Raw genomic sequence first — 19,791 nt, 5'->3', positions numbered from 1 at the left:
CACTTTACATTTCTTTTTTTATTGAATATAAATTAGGAGAGACAAAATTAAAATAAATCATTAATTAAAATAGATTTGACTTTGATATTAAAATACAAGAAAAAATGTATTTCCAGTTTTAATTTTTTGTGTATTCGTATTTAAAGATAAATTGAAATTGTCAAAATTAAATTAATTTTAAATATAAAAAAGCGATATTCTTTTACAAAATGCACTTAATTTCTTAGAAATAATGAAATAGGTGAAATTAGTATTTAATAAAGTAGTGTAAAGTAGGGCTAATCGAGAGCTTTTAGAGGTGCGACTCAATGTAGAAGACTTAATTTTCAAAATATTTTTAATCGTTTAACACGTTGAAAATCGTAATATAATTATTCTAATCGTAATATAATTATTCTAACTATTAAAATAATGCTCTTATTTTGTTTTCACAATAGCTTATTTCGATCTCACTTCATTTAAATTAATTTCTATATATATAATTAAACTTATTATTAAATTTCAAACTTAAAATATGCCAAAAAGTACTAAAGTATAAGATTAAATACCCAAAAAAATATATCTATTATGAATTTGATTTTCAAAGACTTATAGTCTAGCATACTTTGGAGGAATTTTTATTTTATTTTTTTAAAAAAGACCTCTAGGATACTGCTTTATTTAGGTCCTCTTTTATTCCTATTATTTAAAAATTACAGATTTTCCTTTTTTTATCATAATAATTTTATACTTTTTAAATATTTTTAAAGTTATCATATAAGACCTTTTACGTAATTTCTAATGTACTCCTCATCATCTTCTGCCTTCTTCCTTTCTTCGTGACACAATAGTATAGACGTGTCATCTATCTAATAACTTTAAACATAATTTATATAAATACTCAACAGTTAATAGTTAAATATTATATTATTTAGAAAAAATATACAAGTATTTCCTCAATTTATATATCCGACACACTTATACTATACTAAGGTCCTATTATTCTCCTGAACTTATTATATAAATAATTTTTCACCCTTTTTTTGCCTATGTGACACTATCTTGAAGAAAAAGAGTAGAAATTATTAATAAAATAAGTTCAGGGATAATAGGACATTAATACAATATAAGTGTGTCTCTGAGATTTTGGACATAGATTGAGGGGCTACTTGTGCAATTATCCTCGTTATTTATCTCGATTTTAATTACGTGTAATATAATATTAAAAAAAATTATTTACAAATCGCTGAGTCACACATACGTATGACTCCAGACGCACCGATTAAAATAGGAGTTTGGAAGTGGCCTTTCATATCATTTAAAGTAACGGTTTTTTTCACTTTTCTACTAAACATTCAAATCAATAAATTTCACTATTTTTCTCCCTTTTTTTTTTTTTTGGCTGATTTACTTTCTGTGTTTTTTTCTTATCGAAGAATCTCATTTCAAGCTTCTTTTTTTCTGGAGTTTTAGTAAAGATTCCATTTTTTATTTTATTTTTTGCAGAAATTATCAACCAAAATTGGAGAATTCACCATTTTTCTCCTTTGTTTTGTTGATTTTCTTTCTGGGTTTCTCTTTTTTTCAGTTCTTGAAAACTGAGAAGTTGCATTTCAAGTTTCTTTTTTCTGGGTTTTCATATAAAGACTCCTTTTTTCTTTTTTGCAGATTTTTTCGACCAAAATTGGGTTTCATCCCTTTTTTTAGTTTGATTTTCTTTCTGGGTTTTCTCTTAGTTTCAGTTACAAGTCTCATTTTAAGTGTTTTTAAGTTTATTCCTTGTTCTGGGTTTCAGATAAAGACTCAAATTTTTTTTGCCCCAAAATTGGGTTTCAGTATTTTTCTCTCCTTTTTTGCTGATACCCTTTTTGGGTTTTTCTTCTTTTCAGTTGTGGAATCCTTTATAAGTCGCACTTCAAGTGTTTTGTTTGGATCCTTGTTGATTTTTCGTTCTGGGTTTCAAATAAAGATTCCATTTTTACCCAGAATTTATTCGAATTTAAAAGTATGGTGGTTCTAGTTTCACGTTCTGGAAGGCATTTACAGAGATACAACAAGGGTCGTCGCCAAGTCGTTGGGTATGTAAAAACAAAAACAAAAAAACTCACTTTCCCCCTGTATTCATGCTTGTTGATAGAGACAAATTCAAGATTAAATTGTATACACTTAACTACTTAAAATTTCAGTTTGATTTAGTATTAGATCATGTTTATTTTGAACCGACGGATAAGGTTTGCGCACATCATACCCTCCCAAGTCCCAACATACTGCACTTGTGTTTACATTTTTGTATGTTGTTGTAGATCATGTTTCTAATAAACAATTAGTGTCTTTTAACTCCATGTTATTATATGTATAATTTTTTGAAGTTCTCCTGTTTTTGCATATTCTTCTTGGTATAGTAGACTATTAGTTCTTGTCTTTTTGCTTCCAAAATTTTTGTGTATAGTGTCCAAATTTGGGTGAATATTAATGTTAACTATGGAAGATTAGTTTTTATGAGTGAATATTGGAACTAGCCTCTCTAATGACTAGTTCTTGGATGAGGAGTTGAGGCTGTTTTTAAGTTAGTTTTAGAACAATAGGGGTAAAGTCTGCGTACACTCTACTAAACTCCCCAGATCTCACTTTGCGGGTATTTTGTTCTTGTTGTTGTTCTCCCACCCCGGGGACGGAGGAGTTCATTCACTGGAAAATCACACTTACATACAAGTTGCATATGTTGAACCCCCATAGTGAAAATCATGTCGCATCAACTGTCCGAGCAAGTCACAAGACAAGAGCCTTCTGCTCGGGCTCCACCTATTTTAATTTTAACCAAAACTTCTGGTGGGAGGAAAGTGGGTGTAATGAAGAGTTTACATCTAGCATGGAACAAAATGATAGCGCAATGGTCCATTTCAGTCTGCAATTACAAGGATCTCTTTAATTACTAGCCTTTAGCTTAGTAGGTGGGATGGAGGGCCAAGTGGTCCAACATCAAGAGGTGTTTGATGTTCTTTTACTTGTGTAGAAATATGCAATGATTTACAAAGTAGAGTCTTTGAAGTAATTCCTACTCACTCCGTTTCAATGTGCTTGTTTTACTTTCTTTTTTAGTTCTATTTTTAAAAAAAATGCATCTTTCTTCTTTTGGCAAATCTTTAGTCTTTAATTCTGACTTCTCATGTGACATGCTTAAGACCACAAGATTAAACCAAGAGGGGAGTACTTGATTGCAGCTTCTCAACCTAGTCGTTTATGAAAACGAAGTTTTTGTATTTTTTGAAAATGAACATGAGGTGAACTGTTTCAGTTTTGACACTTACCAAAGATTGATAAAGAAATAAATAATTAGTTAGCATAAGTTTTTCCGTCTTTATCTTATCAACTGACCTCATATGTCATTTTCTCCCTAGTGTATTTTTTTTTCTTTTGGATGTTTCTGTTAAGCTTGAAATAGTCATGAGCTCGTGGCATAGTGTTCACCTCATCACATGTTTTGTTTTTTCTCTGGTAAAAGGACCATTTTTTCTTCTCATTTAATCTATTTAATTGTTAAATGAAAGGGTAGGTGGGACATTTATTCATTGTCCTTTTCTTGGTGCATTTTTTCTTCAAAAATTATATCAGTGCAAGTATGGTACACTGTTCTTGGACAACAAAAACAACAACATACCCCGTGTAATCACAGAAGTGGGGTCTGGGAAGGGTAGATTTGTTGGCTGACCTTAACCATACCTCGTGGAGATAGAGACTGTTCTTGGACAATAACTAAAATTAAGTAGCTGTTGTCTAACAATATTGATCTGATCATTGGTTGCGCTTACCAGTTACCGTGTGGATATGTTTCTGTTATATGATTCTCATGTGTAGAAGGCATCTAAAGAATGACCTAATACTAGTTTGAATTTCTTTTTGTACCGCTAAAAATATGTAACTTCATCGTTATGCTCACGTTGTCCTGGGATGAGTTTCAAGTATAAATCAACGGTGTGTCTAATTCTCTGGTGTCTTCTGCAGATGTATCCCTTACAGATATAAGGATAATTTTGACCTATCCATGGGGGACGAAGATGCATTTGAAGTTCTTCTCATAAGTCCTCAGAGAAAAGGAAAAGGACTGTTGTTCCCTAAGGTAGCCAACGATCTATATGGGTTTAGAACTCAATGATAGTTTATTCTCTAAACTCTACAGATTCATTCGTCTGCTTTGCTTACAAATCTCGCTCTTTTTATATCAGGGAGGTTGGGAAAAGGATGAAACAATTGAAGTTGCAGCAAGGCGTGAGACGATTGAGGAAGCTGGTGTTTGCGGTGATATTGAGGTTAGTTTTTAAAACAGTGATTCATTCCTTTTGGCTTCTTACAATTCCAACTTGTTACCATTAATCCTGAGTTTTGATCTTGAATCAGTACACTAGTTTCTGATTCAATATGGTTTCATGATAGATCGCATTTAAGACTCGTACTGAAGTCAGATTCATTTCTTAAAGATACTCTTAAATCTTTAAAATCAATGCTTAATAGTAACAGGTCAACTAACGGCGAAAAGAAATCTTATTACTTGCTAGCTGTTTTTTAATTGTTGATCTGCAACCCTGTTAGTGTTAATATCTACATATAGGTCGTTAGATGTAGTTCTAACAAGAGGTTGGAAACTTCAACGCAGGGCAAACTAGGAACATGGTACTTCGAGAATAAAAATGGTGACACTGCCTATGAAGGACACATGTTTCCTTTATTTGTGAAAGAGGAACTAGATTTGTGGCCTGAGAAGGACATCCGCGAAAGATTTTGGGTATGCATCTGTCCATAACCGATAAATTTGCACATAAATAATGTCACATTATCATCTTTGCTTACTATTATTTTCAAATGTCATTTGCAGATGAGCGTTCAAGAAGCAAGAAAGCTCTGCCAGCAGGGGTGGATGAAAGAAGCATTGGAGATGTTAGTTAGTCGGCTCACGTCCCAATGTAGGCGGACTAAAATAGACCTGTTTTCAAGAATCAACCGTGGCTCCAGTGGCCATGGAACTGTTTTACGTTTGGGATGCAGGGCTCAGGTACTTACTCCACCACCACCACCAAGCCCGGCAGAAGAGGCCTAGTTTACATCAGCCAAAGAATGTGGTAAAAATAGCTTGTAAATAAGTAATTAGAACAGTGGTATTTGGATTAGCTGCACATCACGGTTGGGAACAAAGCATGGTTTTAAAAAGAGGAAGGTAGAGGTGTAGGGCCATTATTCTCAAGATTTCGAACTGTAGGCTGGTGATTGTTCACCACGTGTTGGACCTGGGCCACATATCATTCACCAAGGTTTGAACCAAGCGCCTATAATCCTTGGGCATGTCTTGGTTTTTAAAAAGACGGGAAATCGTGTGTGATGGTTGATGGAGTACAAGCCTCCTTATCCGGATGTAACAGTGTAGTAGCAACTGCAGACGGAGGAGTCGTAGCAATCTGTCTTAGTGCTAACTCCAATTTTCAGGAGAACATAAACATAGAGGTACCCATAGAACTGTTTAGTTTTTTTTTTCCTCGCTTGTTTTGTTTTCTTGGAATTGGAGATAAGGTTGTTGAATGGCTTTAGGCTCACAAACAGTGTTGTTTAGGGTGCAGTCTTTTTTAGGAACTTTACTTTTCTGCCTGAAGATAGTAAAGTTACCTTTTAACTTATGATGATTGCTCTTAATCCTCCCTCCCTCTACTGTCATGTGGGCTTGGATTTCAAATATATTTTATGTTTGGCACTTAAATCTGAATTCCAAGTTAAACAAGGATCAACTATTCCACCCCCAGAGTTTCATCAAGATGATGTCTTGGGTGAATTTGAGACGATCGTGTTTGCCTATAAGTTGTAACTATAGATAAAATGTATACATATGATTTTTGTCACCATACGACTGATCCTGAACACATTCAACGGGTTATTATTTAAACAATGTGATGTGTACCCTTTGTCATTGGCTAAAAAAAAAATAGTATAAATTCCTTCTTTGCTTTTCTATACTTCTTCACTGCTCATACAGCTTTACGAATACTCATCAAGATTGTCGTCTCAATCAATCAAGAATGCCTTGACCGGATATTTTATCCAAATTTACACTTCACTAGATAGGGAAATACAAAAGCGCTACAAATTGCATCTAGGTCTTTTAATGAAAATGGAATGTTTTGAAAGGGATATATCATCTTTAGAATTGAAAGGAAGATCGAATCTGATTGACTGACTACTGTAATGTTCTTCATTAAAGTAAATAACAAATGAAGATGAGCAGTAGCTAATATAATTTGCCTAAAATCCCAAACATATCAATTTCATTGTCATGTCTACAACAACATGATGAAGAACATTACCATGTTGGGAAAGGTAATGAGATTGTTTCTGATAAGACTTTCGGCTCGTGAAAAGCTACGTCGCAAAAAGAACTGAAAAATTCTTTGGCTATTATAAGCAATCATCAACTAGACGACCACCACACTGCCAACATGGTTCATACTTTATACAACCTGACTTCTAAAATAATGACCTCAAATCACATTAATTGACCTCTCAATTACAGTCAAAAAGACTCAGATGATCATCATCCTAATTTCTAACCAGTCAGTCCAGCAGACTTGGCCAAACTCTCTTGTAAGAAATTGCCAGTTTCCCCAGGTGCAGTTGGATTATCTAAAGAAGGTTTGTTTTCGGATTTAACTTGCTTTCTCCTTTAAGCACCATATGTTTCTCCTCAATTTGATGTTGATTTTCCAAATATTGGCTCTAGTTTCTAAGAGAAATAAAAGAAAACATAAAGCAAGATACCCTTTTAAGGCTCCATATTTGGTCATGGGTACAGTAAATACTTGTTTGTTTGTTTTTATTTGACAACGGTAATGGTAATAGAATAAATACTTGCTTAGTAGTTGCTCAAAGTTCAAACAAGGAGATATCAGAGCTGTTGGGGATGGAAAAAGCATGGTGAAATGATCTACCAAGGCCAGGATCTGAAAGAGAGGATTCACTTTCCGAAATTCCAAGTGACATCCTTCAAAAGCTTCCAAGTGACATCCTTCAAAAGCTAAAGTAGAATTATTGAAGTCTCCTTTAGGTTCAGTCGAAAAGATCAAAGTGAAGTCATCAATTTACCCATTCGAATGGTCTCCCCTAAGATTGATCTCTTTTCCAAATAAACCAAACCTTGACACCACATTCATCAAATAGATATTGGACATCCGTTAGGTTTCTTAAAGCAAGGTGATCCTCCTTTTTGTTGTCCAATACTATTCGCAGCTCCTTTCAGCTCTATCCTTAAGAACTAAATTCTGTAGCACAGCTAAACCCCTCTCTACCTTGAGATCTCGTCCTGACCCTTAGTAAGTCATGATTACTCTAAAAGTTCACATAAGAAATGAGGTTGCCGTAAGAAGAACATTGTGGAGATCTCAGAGAGCCTCTCTCAAAGAAAAAAATGAAGGTAAGTGACAATAGAAGTAGTTGTGGCAATGGGTTGGGTCAAGGGTGTCCTTACTCTTACAAATAATAACAAGGAAATTCACCAAACCAGAAGGTGGACACAGCTAGTTTTAATTGGGTAAGACTATGTGGGGCGGGCAAGGATATATGGGAAGAAATGATTCCCACCCATTGCCATCTTTAAAGAGTTAGTAATGAGGTTGCTAACATTCTAGTTAATTTGATTAAACTCCACCTAAAAAGTCAACTCGATTGGTATGCAAAATACACTACTTAATGTGTTATGCTTAAAAAGAGACAAGAGAACAACCATGTTTACAAGTAACCATGCACACCTCATCATTTAAAAACGCGGTGCACGAGCCATAAGGATATATCAAGTCTTCTGAGTAGTAACAACTTACTGTATCTAAAACTAACTTGCACGCACATTGGCTAACCACTAGGTAGCGTGCTACCATGCAACAAGCAAAGGGTGCAGGTGATCTTGTCCACCAAGCTTAGAAGTATTTAAGCTTAGCCCGATTGTTGTACCAGGGGATCAAACCTCGGATCTACAGTCCAATATTTCAATCACCTGATCATCATCTTGAGAAAACATTAATTATTAGTTCTTTTTTCCATTTCCTATTTTTGTTCAGTAAGACATTACTTTAGCAAAATTACCGATTTGGGAATCTGATTGATATCGGAAAGGTTAGTTATCCAGTTCCAGTTACAAACAATCCAACATCTTGGATCCAAATCTCTACCAAAACACACAGCAATCAAGAACTATACCAAGAGTATAGCACAACATTCAGCATTTTGGCAACATGTGTAGTTACTACCTATACTATCAACAACATAAACTAAAATACTTCCACGTTGGGCTTACCAAGCACTTGCTGCTGCTCACGCCACCCACTTGGCGAGCAGTACGCTCGATATCCTGACTTTTCTCTCGTTATGTTGACCAATGAATAAAGTTTAAACTTTTATTCATGAATACCACATTAAGTTTCTAGACATGGGTATAACAATGGCACCCATGTAATCCCACAAGTGCACTCAGGGGGAGGGTGGCGTGCACGCAGTGTGACCCCTACCTTGAGAAGGTAGAACTGTTGTTCCTACAGACCCTCAGCTCAAGTAACAAAATATAAGATGCATTGCGCATTTAAGTCATAAATTGTTCAAAATATAGCTTATGCATCAGTCTACAAGCAAATCAAAACAAGTGCTAACTAATATAACGATCGAAACCCCAAATATCAAGACAAGATAATCCATTGAGCAATTCACAAGTCGTTTAACATTATTACTCCATAATGAAAGATGAAAGCAGTACAAGAAAAACCCAATTCACTAAATATCCCATACCATATAAATACCAGCAAAAGAGTGGCAGATCCGATTGGAAAACCCGATCTAAATCCTTCCCTTCAATCCTGAGCCTTCAACTTCTCCACACGCTTATTCAACTGCTCAACTTTAACAACAAGTCCAGTAACAGAGTACAACAGCCAGTAGAAGACAAGAGCAGATGCGATGAGCAGCGCGTTACGCTGAGACTTCATAATCGATTTCTGGTGACGGAGGTACTCCGATGGGGAACAAGATTCGGATGATTCACAAGTGGGTCGGGTCTCATACTTCCAGTATATATCCATTAACAGGAAGAGACAAAACGGTACGATCGAGAGGAATGGTTTGAGAAGATTTCGGGTCACTGCGATTAACCCTTTACGAAGTGGGTCAAGACCCGGAATCGTTAGGAGAAGGAGCATGATTGCTTCTGCACCCGCAGCGTAGCCGAGAACAACCCATTCCAACGCCATTGATGATTGATCGAAGAATTGAAGGTAATTTTCTTTTCTTTTTTTTCAGAGAAGATGAAGAATTGAAGAAAGTCTTTTGATTAATTAAGAAGGAAAGTATCAATTATAAAGTGTGAAAAAAAGGATTTGGGCCATAATGATTAAAGCCCATCTTGCAAGTTCCCTAAAATCCCAATTAACAATATAAAGTGTTTTTTTGGTAGCCAGTTTTATGGAAACTTAAGTAAATATATTATAAATAAAAAATATTTATTATCTATGGTAAAATTAATATTTTTTTACTAATCATTTTTAATGCACTTGTAATACATTATAATTTATATTGCAAAGAACAATTTTATTATTCAAATATAATACAAATTTTATTGATGAATATTATACATATATCACACATTAAAATATCCAAAATAATAATAATAACGATATCGTGTAAAAGATATTGCAAATTAACAAGTCATAATGAAGATGATCGTAATTTAAAAATACTAAATCATGCTAAAACAAGTTTAATAAATATTGGTTACATGACTAAATATTAAAGGAAATTAAACTTAGACTATGTGTTTTAATTGTTTAAACTTTAAGCCATTGTCAAACCAAAAAATAAATATTCAATATTATTATCATTCTTTGTGTTAAATTGATTTTCATTAATTTGATTAAATTGATTTTCATTAATTTGATTGTAGTTTAATTACCAACAGTTTGTAGACTATAATATTTATAAAGCCATTCAAGATTTTAAGTTTAAACTTGAAATAATATATTAAAAAATAAAAATTGTGAAAAATGTATAAGAAATATTTAAAAGTTATATCAAAGTAAATATTTTTATGTATAAAATAAAATTTAAAATTTATATATATAATATCAGGTTAATTTGATTGAGAATAAATTTTTTTTAGTTAAAATCAAACCAATTCAAATATAATCGATTTTTTTTTTCAAAACCTAATCAAATCAAAAAGTTTTTTTTTTAATTCAACTCGATCTACGATTTAATTCGATTTACCTGCAGTGATAGCTGTTTTTAATGTAGGACAAATTTGAAGTTGCGCTAGAAGTTCATTGATAAGAGTTTTATACACAAACTATAGGAAGTGCATTAAGCTTGGATTAAGAAAAAGCCTTATTTATTCTACAAGTACTTTGTTACATCCATTCAATTCCACAACTTGTGACAACATACACAAAACTATACTTTTAATTTTATTATACCATAACCAAGACTTTATAGCTTGCTAGTGATATTAATGTTCCTAACTTTAGATGTTTTTGGAGTTGCATCTTTTGGTACAACAATGGTAAGAACACCATTTTCACATTGAGCTTTAATTTGATCCACCTTCACATCTTCCGGCAGCTCGATCTCCCTCGAGAAATCGCCACCTCTCCCTCCTCCTCGCTCCGCCACATGCCACACTATATCCTTCTCTTTACCGTGGAATTCGTCCTTCTTGCCGCCGTGCCCCTCCGCCTTCACCACCAACACATTTCCATCTTCAACTTGCACCTTTATATCCTCCTTGCTATATCCTAACAAATTCATTTCAAATAATATATCCAGCATGATCTTACAAGTCAAGTCTGAATACGTTCATCGAATAGAAAGACTGACTCTAATAAATCCTCGACTCAAAAATTTGTAGCATGGATCTTGTAATAAGTTGCACCTAGCGTTATGCCTCAACTTTCAAGTAAAGATAGATTCATACTTTGAACTCTAGGCGCTCTAAATCTAAATGCCACTAAATTCACTAATTATATTATTACACTGTGTTCGAAATTAAATATTTGTATTTGTGAAACAAAACTAGTGCATTCAGAACCCATTATAGACCTGATCTCAAACAAATTAAAATTGACTATATAAATCTCGAATTATATTAAATCCAAGCACAATACTCATATGTTGTTACATTTCCTTCCATTAATAATTAGCTTTTACTTGCATTGAATTATTAAATCTTTCAACTTCGATCCTTGTAATATCAAACAAGTTCATCAAATTAAGTATAGTTATACTTATACATATAAAAACATCTACGATACGATAATTTTTTATCAACTTGATAATCAAATTGGCCAGGATAACATTTATAATTTCCGATAAACAGAGTCAGGATTTAAAATTTATAAATTCACAATTTGTTATGAGATCATAGCTTCGTCTTAGTTAGCGTAAGTTCACAATTAAACATTTGATACGAATTATTTTCTCTTTAAATCTTAGATTCGCCTCTCCGATCAGACGAAATTATAAAAATTGAATAGCAAAGTGAAGAAATCAAAACCTGGGACATTGATTTTGAAGATGTGAGAATTAGGAGATTCAATCCAATCGAGAAGAGCTGGAGAACCAGAAAAGCTTCGATGAATCGTCGGACTCAATAAGAATCTTCTAAAAGGATCACCAAAAATCGCCATTCTTTTTTATCTGTTTATTTTAGGAGGAGAATGCTATATAAAGAAATGGAGGTTTAATGGAGTTTTTTCTGGAAGATCCAGAAGGTTCTGTAAAGCTTATCTTTTGGTACATTGGAGAAGATGATGTAGGGGATGATGATCTGTGGAGATCCCTATGATAATTACTGTGGTCATGAGTGAAAAAAAAATATTGAGTTGGGCTTTAATTTAAGTTTGTTTTTGGGCTTGAATTTGTCATTTCAAAGAGGTAAATCTTAAATTTTTGTTCTCCCTTTTATTGTAAAATTATACGTTTTGTCTTTTAAATAGATTGATATTTAGTTTTGATCCTTTAGATGAGCTAGTCTTTAATTTTTAAACGTTTAGTGTAATCATAAGTTCTCTAGAAATTGAATTCATGCCCTTACATAACTTTTGATATATTATGATATCATGCAAATATATATTTATACATCGATGAAAAGATTATTTATTATAAGGGGTATAAATCATAGACGAGCACAATATGCATAATTGCAATTTTCGAGATTTATATTAGAAATTGAATCTTATCAGATATTTAATTTCAGTTAAAAATAAATTGTTTTTGATCATGGAAAGCCATACGAAACTTCAGACAAAATACCGAACATATACTTCAAACATAAAGTCATACGTGATCTTTTAAACTTTAGTCACGTACATTTGAATTTGTGTCTGAAGTGAGTAAACTTATCGAAAAATTTTAGCATTAAATTAAATAACGATTCCAAAAGCAACCGTAAGGTCACAAAATAAACAGTTGGGCCATCTAATTTGGACCCATATCCAAAATGGATTGTCCAAATTTTAATCTGGGCTTAAGCCCAGGTCCATGGTCTATTTTATGGACATAGCTTATATTATGTCTTCCTTTAAAAACAAGACACATTTTTACTTTTTGGCCAGAAACTTAAACAACATTCAAAGTTACCACATTTTAAATAGATCGAGTGAAAAATTCAAAAATAAAATAAAATGTTGATGTATTAATACGATCTTCGAGATATTTCATTTTTTTTCTTTGTTCGTATGAGAATCAACACACCTCTATAATACTTTTCCCCTTGTGAAGATACGTTTATTAAAAAAATAGTCTTGTGTATATATATATATATATAAAAAAAAAAGAAGCTTTTTATGTGTATAAATAAATTGTTTGTTAAGCCCCAAAACATAAGCTAGAGTTTTTCTTTTTAAATCCCTTATTGAAATTCTTGCAAAACCCTTTTTTCATATGGTTAGAAAATTGTATGTCTTTTTTTTAGGGGTTGTTTGATTACTGGTTAGAATTACACAGGAATTAGCTATGCAGGTATTAGTTATGCAGGGTTTAGTTATGCACATATTAGTTATGCAAGGTTTAGTTATGTAGGTATTACCAATGCAGGGTTTAGTTATGCAGATATTAGTTATACATGGTTTAGATGTTACAATAAATGAATTATTAAGCATTGAATATTAAACTTGTAGTAATTTATTACAAAATAATAATACATACTAATAAAATGTGAAATATATTGAATAATATATAATGCTAATATTTGATTAGCATATGTATCGTTAAAAAATATACAATCAATTTATAATATTTAAAAAATATTTATATTTGCATAAATCAATCAAAATAAAAAAAATATAAAAAGAAATGAAAATAATCTATATATAATAAGAAATAAAAACAACGCATGTTTGATAAGAAACAACAGAGTTTCCAATTAAAAAAATTTAAAAAAATAAAAATGATCTAAATATAAAAAAGAAATAAAAACAACAAACTTAAACAAACTTATATGTAGGAATACAATAAAGTTCCCAATTATAAACAATAAAATAAATTAATAGAATAAATATGTGATTTGTCACTTTAATACATGTATAAATAATACCCACACACCTTATTCCACTTTCTACTCCACATAACTTTATACATAGATTCACTCATAAGTTATGTTGGTATTAATTTTGTAGAACTACAAAAATACAATCAAACATGATATAAGTTATGTTAACTTTACTACTTAAACAAAAATTTCTACCAAACATTATATAACTTAATACATTATTTTATACATGAATAAACGGCAAGCTATACCATAACCAAACTGCCCTTAGTGTTTAGTGTTACATAAAGTAGCCCCTATTGTCGAAGATTTTCTCTTTTCAAGGGTCCTAAGGAGTTTGAAATATTTGTTATATATTCTACTAGATTTGAGCATGCTACACGTTATTATTTTAAGAGATTAGAAAAATATAATGCGTCCGAAGCTTAAATGATATAAAATATTAATAAAAATTTTAAAATGGTATGTAAAATTTTATATTAACCAAAATGGCAAAATCGCTGCATCAACAACGATTTACTTCACCGGAAAAAGCAAAATAGCTGCCTCTGCAGCAATTTTGCAAAATGTGAATTTTTTTTTTTAAAAAATGAAATCGCTACCTACGCAGCTATTTTAATTTTTTTTAAATCGCTACATAGGCTGAGATTTATAAAAAAAAATTAATTTTTTTTTTGAGAATGTGGAAGTCGCTGTCTACGCAGCGATTTCCAAAATAATTTTTTTTTAAAAAAAAATTTAAATCGTTGCCTAGGCAGCGATTTTTTTTTAAAAAAAAAATTATAAAATTTTTAAATCGGTGCCTACGCAACAATTTTATATATTTTTTTAAAATATGTAAATTGCTCAACGATTTTATAAAAAAAAATTAAAATATGAAAATCACTGTCTAGGCAGCGATTTTCAAAAAAAAAAATTTAAAGCAGCGAATATAAATTATTATTTTTTAGTATTCTATTTTATAAAATCGCTACTTTTAAATTTATTTTTTTTTCATTATTTTTTTAAAAATATATATAAAATTGTTGAGCGATTTACATATCTTAAAAAAAACAATATAAAATTGTTGCTTAGGTGATTTAAAAATTTTACAATTTTTCTTTTAAAAAAAATTGTTGCCTAGGCAGCGATTTAATTTTTTTTTTTGAAAAAAAATTATTTTGAAAACCGCTGCCTGGGCAGCGACTTCCACATTTAAAAAAAAATGTTTAAAAAAAATATAAAAAGAAATTTAAAATCGTTGCCTAGGTAGCGATTTAATTTTTTTTAAAAAAAATCACATTTTGCAAAATCGCTGCCGAGGCAGCGATTTTGTTTTTTCCGGTAGAGTAAATCGTTGTTTATGCAACAATTTTGCCATTTTAGTTAATATAAAATTTTATATACCATTTTGAAATTTTTGTTAATATTTTATGCCCTTTAAAACTCGAAACTCAAAATATATTTGTCTTTATTAGTTTCACTAGATCTGAATGTGCTAAGGGTCATCATCTGAAGGAATCTCTAGAATGGAGCATTTGTCATTATAAATTTCACTATATGTCATTTTATAGATGCGAATATATGAAATGCATATGAATGAATATTCATACCAATATGTTGGTGATCCAGGACACCAAAGTAACTTACCTAATTTGTCTTAATTAATATTTTTATCAGCAAAAGAACAATTTGTTCTTTTTATTTCAAAAAATGATAACATCTTTAATTGTAAATATGTTCTATGTAAACCAAAAAAGGTTAATTAGGTGACAAAATATACCCATTAGGTTCGGCACGCATAAATACTCTCTCCGCTTCATAAAGAATAATCTAATTTGATTTACGCCGAGCTTAAAAATATAAAGAAGACTTTTAAATTTTGTAAACCTAAATTAAAGTTAGGTTAAATGTATAAAATTGTCATTTGATCTCGTGGCCTTAAACATATCACGTAAAAAAGTAAAATTAAAATGTTACAAAAAAAGAAGTCATTCTTTTTTAAACGAAAGAAGTAATCAAGAATATTTCCAATACGGTAGTACAATCTAGTGTAGGACATAAAAATATAATTAAATATAACTTCATCTTCAACTCAAACTTCATAATATTACAAATGTCAAAGTACAATCTAGTGTTAGGACATAAAAATATAATTAAATATTACTTCATCTTTATCTCGAACTTCATAATATTTTAAATGTCACAATACAATCTAGTGTTAGACATAAAAATATAATTAAACACAACTTCATCTTCAACTCGAACTTCATAATATTTTCAATGCCACAGTACAATCTAGTGTTGGACATAAAAATATAATTAAACACAACTTCATTTTCAACTCGAACTTCATAATATTTCCAATGCCACGGTACAATCTAGTGTTGGACATAAAAATATAATTAAACATAACTTCATCTTCAACTCGAACTTCATAATATTTCCAATGCCACAGTACAATCTAGTATTGGACATAAAAATATGATTAAGCACAACTTAATCTTCAACTCAAACTTCATAATATTTTCAATACCACTGTACAATCTAGTGTTGGACATAAAAATATAATTAAACGTAACTTCATCTTCAACGCAAATTTCATAGTATTTCTAATACCACAGTACAATCTAGTATTAGACATAAAAATATGATTAAACATAACTTCATCTTCAACTCGAACTTCATAATATTTCAAATTAAAAAATAAAAGAAAATATTTTACCAAATACCTTCTAATTTAGAGTACATTACATTAATCTAATTTTGTACTTATCAGAATTTAACTATGAAAAATGTTATAACATATATATAGAAATTAAATCAATCAAGACATTGAAACAACAATTGAAAATTAGCCCACAGAAAGTATTTCTTTTATCAGGATATAATAGGTTGCTTTTGTTTCTTCATGATAATGATGGATAATTAAATGTTTAATATTATCTCATGGGGTTGTCTGATGATATTGTAACTAATCAAATGACTAATATTTTCGTAATCAGAATTAATTGTTCGATGAACAATATATTCATATTAAACCCTAATTAATATGAATTCTCATAAAATTCATTTAAAAAGAAATTAAAATTACTTTTTAATTAAAAAAAGTATTGAAGATAGTTTGATCAATCACAGACTTCTTACAAGTAGGTAACTGTAACGATCTGTTTAGTCGTTCTGAGCAGTAGAGTATTTCTGGTAATAATTGTCTGAGTCGACGGATCCCACGACGGACCATCGAGGGTGTCTCGTTCCAAAACACTTTTTTTTTGTTCCAAAACACTTAGAATTCTGAAATTTGGATACTGAGATCGACTCTCTGAACTTCGCGACGAAATGGCAGGACGGACCGTCACAGGCATGACGGGCCGTCACGAACTCTTCAAGGAATTGAGTCTCTGAACTTTGTGACGGAAGCAGCAGGACGGACCGTCGCAGGCACGACGGGCCGTCACAGTCTGCATAACCCTGCCTGGGTCGGATTTCTGTTAAATGTTTTAAGGGGCGTTTTGGACTATTTCTGCTTATAATTATAAAGTTAGTGATTAAATGTTAATAATTCAATTACTTGGGGGTTAAAGGAGACAACCTTGGAATAAATATTGGGTTACTTTTACCATCTTTATACTTAATTATATGACAATTAGGGTAAAATACAAAAGGGTTGGAATAAGAAAAAGAGAAAGAACAGAGAGTAAAGAGAGAAACGATCGAGAGAAGAGGAGAACGCAAGGAAAGCAAAGGTTTGGGAAAGTAGATTGCTTGATCACGAACTCTTCGGTAGAGGTAGGTTATGGTTTATGCTTTTCATAGTAAACTCTTAATAGCGAATGATATGTGTTGGGTAGTATTGTAAAGTCTTCTATATGCTTAATTGTGTGCTTGCATGATGTGATTATGTAATTGTGATGAATTAGCATGATGAGGCTGTTGAATCTTAAACCTTTAAAAACCTCTTTGTTAATGATGATGCCTTGGTATAAAAGAAGGCGTGATGAACTAAAAGAATGGGGTTAGGGGATCGGGTGTCACGTTCCGGCACCAGGATAGTATTAATGGATCGGGTGTCACGTTCCGGCACCAAGATAGTATTAATGGATCGGGTATCACGTTCCGACACCAGGATAGTATTAATGGATCGGGTGTCACGTTCCGGCACCAGGATAGTATTAATGGATCGGGTGTCACGTTCCGACACCGGGATAGTAATAGTGGATCGGGTGTCACGTTTCGACACCAGGATAGTAATAGTGGATCGGGTGTCACGTTCTGACACCAGGATAGTATGATGAGGATCGGAGTGTCACGTTCCGACACCAGGATAGTAAAGAGAATGAATCTTGAAATATGTTAATATACTCAATTTAATGAACCTATTTCCCAACGAGTATGGTATGGAGGCTTGAGTCCTCATGGGTGTATCAATGATTCTCGTACTTGTGTTGCTACCTGTTGAGTATTGTAGTCGATTTTATGATATTATCTGATATATACTGTTTTCTATTTTGAGTTGGCCGATGATACCTTCTCAGTACTTGTGTTTTGTACTAACCCCTACTTGTATGTTTTCTCTTTGTTATTTGTGGAGTGCAGCAAACGTACCGTTATCTTCAACTCAACCGCAACTCTAGCCAGTCTTCATCACGTCAGATTTCAGGGTGAGCTATTGTTCCTAGCTCGGACTGGATTCTCTCTCATTCATGTCTTGATGTCCTTGAAGTTCGGGACCATTTGTTTTCTTACTTTAGCTTCCTAGACACTCTTAGAATTAGTAATTTGAGGATAGAATGTTCTTGTGGTGATGACTTCCAGATTTTGGGGATAGTAATTGATAAATTTTAGAAGTTATTAATTATTGGTTATATTAATGAGTTTTAAGTCTTCCGCATTTTATTCTGTTTATTATGATTGAAATGTTGAGGTTTAGATTGGTTGGTTCGCTCACATAGGAGGTTAAGTGTGGGTGTCACTCGCGGCTCGTTTTGGGTCGTGACAGTAACTTTATGGCAAGTAATATATGCATGAGTTGAACATGAAGTCTTTTCGTTAGGAGCATTGCTCAAAAAAAATACATCTTACAACGTGCAAATTCAATTTATTTGAAATTAATACACATATTAAACACTGAAAAGAAAAAATTGTCAGGTAAAAAACAAATTTAGGTTACTTACTGTATGGTTCATAACATAAATTTTGACTCTAAGAAAGCAACAAGAATATACAAGGTGATTATTATGTACACAATAATTAATTTTTTCAAAGTACATTTAACATTCGATTAGATAATATTTTGTACTTTCAAAAGGTTAGTAAATAAATAAAGCAAACAGGGATTGAAATTTTCAAACTTTATACAAAAACAAAAGAATCACGACACAAAAATTGGGAATATTTGTACTTTTTTGTATAATATTTTTTTAAACTCACTCTCATTAGTCTTCTAGTAGACTTTTAGTATTTTATGAATTTGGTGAAACAAAAGTATATTACACTAATTTTGACCAATAGCTGGCTTTGGACATTTTCTTTGGTCCTAATTTTTAGATTTTGTGGGGCAAAATTTTTACTTAATGCATAAGAATATAGGTCCATTAATTTGGAGTACAAATATTATACACATCATTCATGTATACACGTATATACACACATTTTTTTTTTACCAGAAAATCGATAATTACTATCTTTCAAGTGTTATATAAACTCTACTCCAATATAATAGTTCGTTCTAAACTAGCCCCTTACGATGAGCTTGACTGAAAAGACATACAAGAGATTTAGAACATGAAATATAATATATATACATACTCATTTTAAAGTATCTTAATTTTATTAAATATTTTATTTTGTATATGATATCCTGAATTTATGTCTAAGGTAAGATCAATGTTTTCAATCTAACTTTATTCGATGAATTTTACTTTAAGAAATCAAGTTAAGTTGGCAGTTTCTTTCAACTTCATTGACAACGTAAAAATGAAAATAATTAATTAAAAAAATCATTGTGAACACATCATACGTATAATGAGAAGTCATATTAATATGATTTTAAGGTAAATATTTATATTAAATCATGTTAATTTATTGTAGTTAGGTAATTTAGCAAAACAAAAATGCACATCAACTAATTAATATGATTAAGTGTAAAGTCTATGGTCAAATACATATGTGTATTGATTCAGCGTAAATATTTCAGAATAATTTTTTTAAATTTAAAATTAAAATATATTTGAATTAAATTTGTTTTTACACTGTCATGAGATAAACATATATAATTA

At 31.5% G+C, this 19,791-nt stretch overlaps 3 protein-coding genes across 3 annotated transcripts; 1 reads left to right on the top strand and 2 right to left on the bottom strand.

Moving 5' to 3' along the window:
• Positions 1–240: 240 nt before the first annotated feature.
• LOC101267697 (nudix hydrolase 18, mitochondrial-like) lies at positions 241–5,722 on the top strand. The gene is made up of 5 exons (XM_004236639.5): positions 241–2,057; positions 3,982–4,096; positions 4,203–4,286; positions 4,631–4,759; positions 4,850–5,722. The coding sequence occupies exons 1-5, from the start codon at positions 1,987–1,989 to the stop codon at positions 5,069–5,071; spliced, it is 621 nt and encodes a 206-aa protein (XP_004236687.1). The 5' UTR covers positions 241–1,986; the 3' UTR covers positions 5,072–5,722.
• A 2,956-nt stretch (positions 5,723–8,678) lies between these two features.
• On the bottom strand, positions 8,679–9,337 carry LOC101267983 (uncharacterized). The gene has a single exon (XM_004236640.5). The coding sequence runs from the start codon at positions 9,243–9,245 to the stop codon at positions 8,850–8,852; it is 396 nt and encodes a 131-aa protein (XP_004236688.1). The 5' UTR covers positions 9,246–9,337; the 3' UTR covers positions 8,679–8,849.
• A 1,024-nt stretch (positions 9,338–10,361) lies between these two features.
• LOC101268271 (15.7 kDa heat shock protein, peroxisomal) lies at positions 10,362–11,826 on the bottom strand. The gene is made up of 2 exons (XM_004236641.5): positions 11,540–11,826; positions 10,362–10,781 (listed from the first exon to the last, which is right to left on the bottom strand). Exons 1-2 carry the CDS (start codon positions 11,670–11,672, stop codon positions 10,477–10,479), a joined length of 438 nt encoding a protein of 145 aa, XP_004236689.1. The 5' UTR covers positions 11,673–11,826; the 3' UTR covers positions 10,362–10,476.
• Positions 11,827–19,791: the final 7,965 nt, after the last annotated feature.

This window comes from Solanum lycopersicum, chromosome 4, assembly GCF_036512215.1.
Source record: "Solanum lycopersicum chromosome 4, SLM_r2.1".
Taxonomy (NCBI): Eukaryota; Viridiplantae; Streptophyta; class Magnoliopsida; order Solanales; family Solanaceae; genus Solanum; species Solanum lycopersicum.
Note: the sequence above shows the minus strand (reverse complement) of the source record. Positions and strands in the feature narration are given on the sequence as shown.

Coding starts and splice junctions, on each gene's coding strand:
- LOC101267697 (XM_004236639.5), top strand. CDS start 1,987: ATGGTGGTTCTAGTTTCACGTTCTGGAAGGCATTTACAGAGATACAAC. Junction 4,097..4,202: donor AAGGACTGTTGTTCCCTAAG/GTAGCCAACGAT, acceptor TTTTTATATCAG/GGAGGTTGGGAAAAGGATGA. Junction 4,287..4,630: donor GTGTTTGCGGTGATATTGAG/GTTAGTTTTTAA, acceptor ACTTCAACGCAG/GGCAAACTAGGAACATGGTA.
- LOC101267983 (XM_004236640.5), bottom strand. CDS start 9,245: ATGGCGTTGGAATGGGTTGTTCTCGGCTACGCTGCGGGTGCAGAAGCA.
- LOC101268271 (XM_004236641.5), bottom strand. CDS start 11,672: ATGGCGATTTTTGGTGATCCTTTTAGAAGATTCTTATTGAGTCCGACG. Junction 10,782..11,539: donor CTTCAAAATCAATGTCCCAG/GTTTTGATTTCT, acceptor TGAATTTGTTAG/GATATAGCAAGGAGGATATA.